The sequence below is a fragment of the Salvia miltiorrhiza genome, chromosome 8 (genome assembly GCF_028751815.1).
Source record: "Salvia miltiorrhiza cultivar Shanhuang (shh) chromosome 8, IMPLAD_Smil_shh, whole genome shotgun sequence".
Taxonomy (NCBI): domain Eukaryota; kingdom Viridiplantae; phylum Streptophyta; class Magnoliopsida; order Lamiales; family Lamiaceae; genus Salvia; species Salvia miltiorrhiza.
Genome location: NC_080394.1, coordinates 30,538,876 through 30,549,682, shown reverse-complemented (window position 1 = coordinate 30,549,682; position 10,807 = coordinate 30,538,876). Strand labels below are relative to the sequence as shown.

At 39.0% G+C, this 10,807-nt stretch overlaps 2 protein-coding genes across 2 annotated transcripts; one reads left to right on the top strand and one right to left on the bottom strand.

Annotated features, from left to right (window-relative positions):
- Positions 1-1,006: 1,006 nt before the first annotated feature.
- LOC130997677 (uncharacterized) lies at positions 1,007-1,707 on the top strand. Its single transcript, XM_057923090.1, has one exon. The coding sequence runs from the start codon at positions 1,151-1,153 to the stop codon at positions 1,562-1,564; it is 414 nt and encodes a 137-aa protein (XP_057779073.1). The 5' UTR covers positions 1,007-1,150; the 3' UTR covers positions 1,565-1,707.
- A 6,959-nt stretch (positions 1,708-8,666) lies between these two features.
- Positions 8,667-10,476, bottom strand: LOC130997645 (protein CANDIDATE G-PROTEIN COUPLED RECEPTOR 7-like). Its single transcript, XM_057923038.1, has one exon. It carries the CDS (start codon positions 10,183-10,185, stop codon positions 8,875-8,877), a length of 1,311 nt encoding a protein of 436 aa, XP_057779021.1. The 5' UTR covers positions 10,186-10,476; the 3' UTR covers positions 8,667-8,874.
- Positions 10,477-10,807: the final 331 nt, after the last annotated feature.

The window sequence follows — 10,807 nt, the reverse complement described above, 5'->3', positions numbered from 1 at the left end:
TTGGTTCAAAATAGCAAATGATCTAGCTAGTTTTAGTATTTGTAAACATAATAGTTATTTTACTATTATATATATATATATATATATTTAATTAATAAATAATACATTATAAAAAATTACAATGTGTACAAAATACTAAAATTAACTTTTATATATATATATATATATACAGAGAGAGAGAGAGAGAGAGAGTATATTTATATATTTTATGAAAAAAATTAAGTGAATTAAATATTTCTCAACATTAATTTATGACTGACCATATTATAACGAAATAGCATTACTTTTATTAGAATTTGTTTTGTTATAATCAGCTGTGAAGCGCTCAAAAATCGATTAAGTTAATATGTTAGCCATCATTACTTTGACAGTGCAAAAACAATGGCGAAAAACATATAATTAATGCTAAAATGCTAATTATGCTTAATAATTACAACCGACATCACCAAAAGGGCTTCAAATTCACGCCATCGGTAGTTTAACAGTGGAGCAGTAAGTTTACGCGGCTAAAAATCAAAATGTGATCATGTTTGTAGACTTTTGTTGAAATATATTCATTGCAATGAGTTTTCTGAATAAATTCCGCGCATTAAATAGAGTTTACCCAAAAAAAAAAATTAAAATAAAATACTTCCTCGGTCCCAACGAAAGCGGTGCGCTTCTTTTTTATACGGAATTTAAAGAGAATAAAATTATAGTGTAAAAATGTATAAAAATGTGTGTGATCCATTGTTTATAGTGTAAAATTATTACTAAAAAAAATAGACCATTTTCATTAGGACAACTTAGAAAAGAATACAGACCGCTTTCGTAAAAACGGTTGGGACCGAGGGACTACTAAATTCCATGCAATCATAAAAATATTTGAAAGGTAGACCAGACCTTACATTTACATACATAAAAAGAAGAAATCTCCGGCCCACCAAAAAATATTTTTCCACCGAAAAAAAGAAAAAGAAATATCCGCATCGATATAGTGGCTGATCTCCCTCTCTTCCGCGAACTCAGATAAAACCAAAAAATTGGACATATATATATAGATACAGACACACTCACATATGTCCACAGTTAATCATTCTGTTCCCAAAAGTTTCTTTAAAAAATCAGAAACAAAAGAAAGAATCTTGACCAGAAATCTGAACATCAGTTGATGAAAATGAACAAAATCTGCATATCCAACTGTGTGAGCGATGCAAGAATTCCAGTGAGGGCCACTTACCTCAACCTCTACAAGTGGCCGGAATCCGACGCCGAGTTCATGAAATCAGCCGCCATGCACGGCGGAGCTGGGCCGCACAGTAGGGTGGTGGACAGTATCTCATGCAGGCAAATGTATCTGAGAAGCTACACATTTTCAAGAAAGGAGACTGTTCCTGAGAGAACCATGAAATGTTTTGGGAAGGTGAGGAGCAGGGTGGCGGCGGAGATCCCGAGGCGTCGCCGCAAGCGGCGTTGCCGTCTGGCCAGAAGGGTGAAAGAGTTTTCTCGCGCGGCGTTGTTTGCAATTTTCCGGCGGTTGCTATTCTGTACCTCTACAGTCGACGTTGCTGATGCTGCTAGTTAGGGGTCTCTGTTTTTCCGTATTAATTTCGGTTTGTTTTTCTTTGATTAAATTCCATTTTTCTTTATTTCCTTCTTTTTTTTCTTAGGTTTCTGGATGTATTTTATCTCATTATGCGAAGTTAGAAATGAAAGTTTTCAATTTTTCCTTAATTGCAATAAAAAATGGAAATGCGGCAAACTTATTAATCTGGTGGTATTGCTCATCTTAACAAAGTACGATCGATTGAGACCCTCAAAACTCCATCTCCCAATTTTTCACTCACATTGGGCGGGTCGGGTACTCTACCCGAGATTTGCGGGTACCCGACCCCGAATTTTGCTCAAATGTTAGTCTGGATACCCGTCCCGCCATGCACGTCCGGTACCCACATACCTGGTTGATTTACAATTTTTTCCTTTGTTTTTATTTACTTCGTTTTTCGATCAATTATATGTAGACTGTAACTATTAATTCAATCCTTACCCACTATTTAATTTCAACTCTACTTAATCATTGATTAAACAATTAATAAATGGTCATGGATAGTTTCTAGTTTCTACGAATTAATCTGATTTTAATTAAAATAGATTGCATTGCATGATCTTTGATTGATAATTTAATGGGAGAAAAGGGAAGTGAATAATCAGCTGCTTGAAAAAAAAATTCACAAATCAACACTCAATTTTTGGGGCAATCTGCGTCTGCCAATGATTCCATAGACCCCAGCGCGGAAGGGCGGCGGTTTGCAGCAGCGCGGGTGGGTGGGAGGGAGTTTGAATTTCACGTCACTGTAGTGATTGAATTTAGGGTAGGGATTTAATTTTTAGTTTTACTATTATTAAAAATTAATAAAAAAATATAAATTTTATATTAAATTAATAATATTAGCGGGTATCCGGGTATACCCGGTACCCGACAGATATACCCGATACCCGCGGAATTTCAAAGCATAATCCCCATCCCGACCCGATTTCCGTGAATTGCCGGTATCAGGTACCCGATACCCGATCGGGTATCGAGGTCAGGACGGGTAACCTGATACCTGCATCCCGTTTAGACACCCCTATACCTTTATATACAAATATACAAATCACACATATATGTGTGAAATTGTATATCGATTATGAAGATCTAAATTTAAGAAATGGAAAGATGTTTAAAAACAAAATCGATGGAATACCGGTTTCAACCGAATTGATGTACTCTTTCCGTTCATGATAAGTATGGTGTGAAGAAGATGAAAATAAGTTTATTTATAAATATTGTGTGAATAGAATAAAAATATAAAAGTATATGTGATAGAATGAAAAGACCACACACTTATTATAAACAAACGTAAATGACAAAAAGATTACATTTATCATGAATGAATGAAGTAGAATAGATAAAATCTTAAACTACAGGTGATAGCAAAGATCTCCCACACCGACAGTCCAATTCAACTTTAATTGCCCCTTGAATTTGTTTGCAACATGATTGTGTTATCCCCCAATTTCTACTTCTTGAAGCCATAGAGGCACAAGTTTTCCTATTTTTTTTCATTTACTTTTCCATCCAAGGTTACTTTCTTTCCTTTGATTTTTGTTAAAAGTATAAGTATATGACTTTGATTTCAAAAAATCATTCATGTTTATGTACATACATATAAATATCTCGCATGTCGAGCAAAAACCAGGTCTATAACTATAAATATTTGCGTTCTCGTCGCATCCGTCTTCAGGACGATCTAGTCACAGCGTTTCACTTATCAGTGAGTGAAAGATTTGTCCCCGGGTCTACGTTGAAAGTTTCTATAGTAGAACTCATTCGAGAGGGCTTGGGGGTCTTAAAAATGGTTCGGGTGGGGGGTTCTCTTAAGAATAAAGAAAACGAATAGAATCTAATTCATGTTCACAGAAGAGCGGATCCTTGCCGGTCTTTTGCATACTAGCTTACATGCCGCCCACGGGCCACTCCCTAGCCCCTCCTTTTCGGAAAATTTATACAAGAGGATAGACAAAGATAATTTTGTCTACACCATGAAGAAGGAGAGGATAACAACCCACCCCTATAGCTATAGTTAGAAACTTTTTTTGCGACACTGGGTTTGAAGGTACATGAAGCATGTAGTAAGAGTTGTTGGCCCCATTTCCTTTCTTAGGGGAATATCTGCTCTTGTCTTGGATTTAGAAAGGCTCAAATCGTACCTTATAACGACAAAAGAGAGCAGTTTCAATCCACCAAAGGAAACCTATTTCCTCTACTTAGGGGAGGCGCACGAACAGGAGACGAAGGTTTGGTGCTGAAGGAGCAGTAGATGCCGCGCCATAAAAGCTTTCACCTCCTTCAGATTATATAAGTAGAAGGCAAGGATAGACCAGACCTAGGTCCCCTTCTATAAGGCTAGTAGGCTACTAATGAGAATCTAGTCAGTCTCGAAACTTCAATTGGAATAAAGGAGAGTTCAATTCTATTTGATTTGTAAAGAAAGCTTACTTGCTAAGGTGACGACGACTTGAATGAATTGTTGATTAGAGAAGACCTTGATAAGGAATAAGAACTAAACGAACGGCCTAACGATAGAAGACGTATGTCCTCCGAGTCGCACGACGTTTTAACCGAAAGAACTTCTTGCGCAATTCATGCCTTTTGGTTTTTATGACCAAAAATTGTTTCTTGATTTTCATTTCAACTTGTTCTCTGGACTTTTTATCAATATGAGGTGATCGTAACACAGTATATAAGACTCGTGATTCAGGCAATCCAATTTGCCTTTTGTAAGGCGGGAGAGAGCAGAGCGTACCGCCCTGCCATAGTCACGAGTCTCTTTATATTCGCGACTCTTGTCATAGTCAACAAGGTTGAAACTTCCAGGAAAAAACTTCGAATTGGGAGGGCGATCCTCCTGGTGAACTGACCGTACCCCAAACCGACACAGGTAAACAAGTAGAGTATACTAGGGCGCTTGAGAGAACCATGTCGAAGGAACTCGGCAAAATGACCCCATAACTTCGAGATAACGATCTCAGTCCTTCCATAGACGAAAGCGATTCAACACCTCTAAATGAAGACAAATCTATCAGGGGTGAAGAAAAGAGTTCTGAACCAAAAGAAAAAACGAGCTGGAAGAACTTGATACCATCTTAATGGAGACCGGAGACGGAGCGGCACGAGCCGATTAAATCCTGAAGGGAATCGAATCGATCAAAAGGCTAAAATCATGCGTGATTGAGCTACTTTAAAGCCCAATAAGGGAATCAGTCAAGAGGTGTCCGTGTCCCAAAGCCTCGTTATAACTAGGTATTTTAGCCTTTGTAGCGAATCTAAATCAATCCACTTACAATCATAAGCGAGATCTCCGGCTAGTTGATAATCGGCTAACGCAGCGCCGGTAAGCGCATATAGGACGAGCGATGGAGCGGATCGAATCACTTCTTTAGCTAATTGCCGTCGGCAGCGTCAACGAGAGGACGCATCTAGAGATGGCAGTGGATCCTGGACCCGGTCCAGATCCGTGGATCCAGATCCGATTTTACGGATCTGGATCTCAATTTTTTGGATCCGCGGATCTGGATCCGGATCTGGATCTCATTTTTTAAAACGGATCTGGATCTGGATCTTGAAATTTGAGATCCGGATCCGACCCAGATCCGACCCGTGGATCCGATTTTATTTAAAATAAATTATTTATTTTTTATATTTATTTTATTAAAATAATAGATATATTAAAAATTTAAAATAATAGAAAAATTAGAATAACTTTCCAAGCCCTAGTTTCTAATTCTTATTTCCCCATTCTCGGTTCCTCTCCCTCTCTCACTCCGCCGCCTCAGTCACTCCCATCTCCCTATCGGCCTCTCCAGTTCGCCGACCGCCGCCTCACTCCCATCTCCGGTCTTCCTCTCCAGTTCGTCCGCCCGCCGCCGGCGAAGGCGAGGATAGCAGCTGCTGCAGCACACGCCTTGACGCCCATCCTCCTCCAATTTGCTGTTCACCCGCCGCCCTTTTTTCTCTTTTTCAGCCCGCCGTCACCTTCTCGGACCAGTCTAGCTCGCCGACCACCTTCTCGGACCTCTTGGAGCACTCCAGTTCGGCCGCCATCTGCGACTCTGTGTGCGAATCTGCGTGCTGCAGGCTGCACATCTCCATCTCCGGTCGCCGCTTGCGACTCTGCGTGCTACTACCCTCCCTACACCACCGTCCAGTCGCCGCCAGACTCGACCGCCGCCGCCGTTCAGCCACGTCAATGTCTTCCACAGGATGCTCTGAATCAAGGGTTAGAAATTAAAAAGATGTTCATTTTGATTTGATTCTGAAATTGAAATTTTGTCTTTGGTTAGATTATGCTTTTGTCAATGTTTACGACTGAAATTTTCATTCTGATTTGGATTGATTTAGTTTCGAAATTTATGTTTTGATTTGGACTGATTTAGGTTCGAAATTTGTTGTTAGATTATGAGCTTGTGAGAAGTTGGAGATTTATGATTTGGTCAGCCATTTATGAATGAAATTTAACAATTGTTAGATTATCAGCTTGTTGATTTTATGGAAAAAAAAGTTGAATTTAATTTAAAAACAATAGATCCATGGATCTGGACCCGTGGACCCGCGGATCTGACGGATCTGGATCTGGATCCAAATTTTTTAGATCTGTGGATCTGGATCCGGATCTGGATCTGATAGATAAAAACGGATCTGGATCTGGTATCGATGAGATCCGGTCCAGATCCGGCCCGTTGCCATCCCTAGACGCATCTGATGCAGCTAGAGATGAAACTCGAGGAAGAGGAAGAGGAAGGTCCAAAGAAAAGCCATCTTATCGACGCAAAGATGCTGGTAGGGCTGTCGATCGATACGGGTTCGGTTACCCGTACCCGAATTTTTCGGGTACCCGAACCCAAAATTGTCATATTTCACTAACCGTTCCCGAACCGTTTTAGGTGTTCGGTTATCCAATAACTGATTCGGTTATTTTGGTATCCGAAATACCCATTTAAAAAAATTAAAATTTAAATAATTTGCTAGATAGAGGATTTAAACCTTAGTCTCCAAAAAATACACAAAGTAACTTATCCACTAGACTAAAGCCCATTCTTATACTTTAAATATATCATAATTTTATTTTAGCTAAGACTCGATTTTTTTAAAAAAATAAATAAATTAATGAATTAATAATTAAAATATATATAATATATATATTAAATAATTTTCGATGCCGATACCCGAAAATTTTCTAAAAATGATACCCGAAACCGAACCGATAACCAAAAAATTCGGTTATTGGATACCCAAACCCAGAAATTTCGGTTCGGTTAACAGATTATCCAAAATCCGATAACCAATTAGACAGCCCTAAATGCTGGTAAGGGGATTGTTTTTCCTTCGGATCATGGTCAATCATCATCAATAATTCAACCTAAAAACAGTTTTGAGCCGCTAGCTAGCTCAAAGGATGTGGAATCGGAGCTATTGCACACTTATTTTATTTCTTGCAAGTGTTGGGAAATATGACATATTCGACTACTTGAGTTGCGATTCTAGTCCCAGATCTGTTATTAAAGAACAAATAGGCAGGAACTCCATTTTATATAGTAATAGTTACCAGATCCTTGATTAAAGAACAAGGGCTTAAAAGGACAGTTCAACTCTTTTAATGGAGGGTCACACGCGACAAATTGTTAAATCTATCACATTTATCATCAACAGTAATGTTCATGAATTATTATATTGAATTTAATAAAATAAACGTCTTCATCAATTTGAAGAACTTAAATTTAAACATCGCGTCACGATGAACACAAACATGATACATTTGCCCTCAGCGCACACAGTTGTAAAATAGGTAAAGTTATTATTTACTTCAAATATAGTAGTAAGATTTTCTTTTATTTTCTTTTTGGCAAATTCCACGCACACAAGCCTATTCATAAATCCTTTATAGACCATCTAGGGGGCAGTCTTGATATAGAGGCGTTGAGTTGAGGCAATTTTTGTTAATGGAGGATTCTTTTGACATTTTCAAATGAGAAAAGAAAATGGTAATTGGAAGTATATACGCTTTTGAAACTGTATACAACTCTAGCCCAGCCCTTATCAAAATGCACCCACAGTTGACAACGTAAAAAGTGACGCGGAACGTTCTTCATTCACAGATAGACATACCGGTATACCACATCAGAAATCAACACACAATATATATCAACGTAGAAATACCGCAGCATTGTGAATGAGAATGAAGTTAGTATATAAGTTACAGTGCATCGGAATTTAATGGAGATCTGACTTTAAAAGATGCTTCGCATTAAGTCCATGGCACATGGGGAATCAATGTTACTAGGTCTAATGGTCTAATAATTCAACACTAATCCAAATTTCTTATTGTACTCATCTTTTCTAATGGTATTGGTAATGGTCATGGAATGCAGTTATGGCAGTTCAACTGAGAAAATTAATATGAAGAATCCTGCGTAAATAATAAGCTTATTTATTTAAATCTAAACGTATCCAATTTTCTGCACTATTGTGTAATTTCACATAACCAGAACTAAAAACTGGAAGAACAGTGAACTTAAAGCTAGCTGCACTAGCTTTGTACCTAAACTCAACACCAGCACTTCTCATGTACCTATTCATTGGATATTACTGGCTTCTCCAGCACCAAATACAAAATGTGATTCAATTCACATCTCTATTTTCAGGATACTACAATTGCAAGCCTTTATTCAAGATGACAGCTAACACCAATATGCATAAAGCAAGCAAGCCACGACTACATGCAAAAGTGCAGAAACCAGGATATATGAAAGGCAAAAATTAAACAAAAGTATGAAGGAAAATGCAGGTGATCCCAACAGGAGGAACAAGGAGTTCTCCAACATAGAAGCTAAAAGTATAATTGCACATACGACATGTCCATAGAAAGGACAAAATGATCTAATTGCATTTAATTAGTGCTAATTCAATTCAGTAGCAAAGGGATGGCAAAGATAATAATCAGATAATATACACAGCACAAAGAGATAATCAAATAACGGAGACAGCAGCACCAAGAGCAAATGAACAAAATGACACCCTACAGAAAAATCAACGTACAGTCAAATAGCCAACCATCTGCTGCTTAACAACAATGAATTCATAGAAGAGCTTGAGCTGAGAAATAATGACATATAAAAGATGACATAAAACTTACATTATGCAAAAGGCGAAGCCATGGTAAGATAAACTCAAATCTGTCTCTAGGTAAAGTAAGGACAAAGTGAAACAGTTACACAAATCAGACTTTGTAGCAAATCTATAAAATCACTCACAATTGTAGTATTCAGGCAAAAAAGAGTAGCATTTGATCTCCAACTTCAAAGCTCAAATTCTTCATCTTTAAGAGCCATCTCTGCTGCCGATTCCTCTTCTTCATCAAGTGCAAAGTACTCATTCTTCTCAACAGGCCTAAACATGTAAAAGATTATAGCATAAAACGCAAGACTAGCAATCTCCTCGGCGGCATTAGCCACCCACTGGTACTTGTAGGCAGCAATGGTCCTGAGAGCAAACACTACGATCCTAGTGAAGTACAGATACCCAATTACAACAATGTAAAACTGCCTAAAGAGAGTCAGCTTGGCCAGGTTCCTGGCAGCCTTCCCATCGGTCTTTGATGTCTCCCTCAACGACCTAATAGACCACACAATTGGGAAAATAATGGCACAGCAACAGATAATATCAACCAACAGGAACACCTGGTTCCAAGTGACCCAATCCTTAATGAAGGGACCTGTCTCCCCAATTACAATGGATGCAACATTGGCCAACACCTGCAACGGGATCACAATCATCAACACCTTCTTCTCCTTCTCCTGCAAAAATGGCTTCAGAAACGACCACCCAGTACCGATCAAGACTATGACGGTAAACAACAAAACAACCCTAATAAACTGGAAAATGTAAAACAACACATCCCATCCATGTGGCGTCCCCGTGACCTTCACATAATGTTTATCCTCGGCGGCACAAAGCAGATTCAATGCCTTCATAACAACCAGAAGCCCCATAAGCATATGAATTCTATGAACAGACTTCTTATTTTGCAAGCACGCATAGATCCAGTAGGCCAAAAACGCTAAATAAAGAACAGAGAAACAGAAATACAACGACGGCAGTTGAGTTAAACCAGCGGATAAGTAGTCCTTCTCTTTTCCACGGCCGTCGAGATTGTACAGCTCGGTCCGCACGTTCATCGACACAGTAGATTCAGGCGCGCAATTGGCGAAAAACAGCGAGTACTCGTTGGGAGACGTGATCGGGTACGAGTGGGTGAACGAGGAGTGAGGCGGCGGCGACAGATCGCGAAAGGTGAACAGAAGATTAATGTACTTGGAATCGAGGACGCAGAACGAAGGATTAGACTGGAGCTCAAGCAGGACCTGAATTAGGGATTCTTCCGATAGGAGGAAGAAACCTAACCGCGACGGCTCCGGCGAGGCGACTCTGGACATGACGGAGACGGAGGAGACGGTGATGGAGGCTTGGCCGGTGTGCGTGAATCCGAATCGTTCGAAGAGGATCATCGGCCGCGAATCGGAGGAGATTTTGAGATTTTTGATCTCGGCGGAGGCGAAGGAGGCAAGGAAGAGGAGAAGGGGAAGGAGAACGGGGAGTAACTTCCTCATCTTCGATTCGGCGGCGGAGGAGGAAATGCTGGTAGTGGGGTGGTGGATCGGATTTGGGGAATTGGGGAGAGAAAAAGGAAGTGTGACGAAGGAGTGGATTTTACGACTGAGCAAATCTTTTGTTCCGGAAATGCCCTTAGATCTGGTTCGAATGGAACGAGGCGAAAGCGTCGAACGTGTGATTGGTGACCAGAAAGAAGAGAAAACCGAAATAACAATTAGGTCCTCCTATTTCTGAATTATTCCTTAAAGGCCTTTAGAATCTTGAGATTCTCACTTAGAACCCTTGTGCAACAGTATTACGCGTTTTTCATGTTCCACACTTGAATTTAAAATTTTAGAGATGCATTATTTCAACAAAAGAAGAAATTTGGAGATGGACTCGTAGTCCTAAAACTATTTACTAATTTTAGATTATAAATTCGTTCAACAAATACTTAACAAATTTATCATATTTTTTTATGATATAACTTTAGAGAGCCATTGTAAACATAAATTTATGTATTTAATTTAATATATACAAAATTGCATACAATTTTAATATTTGAAGATCAAATATGTTTGTGCGAGATGCGATTCTTTATGTGATCCTCTCATTCTTCTCTTCAAGTTGATTCTTGGA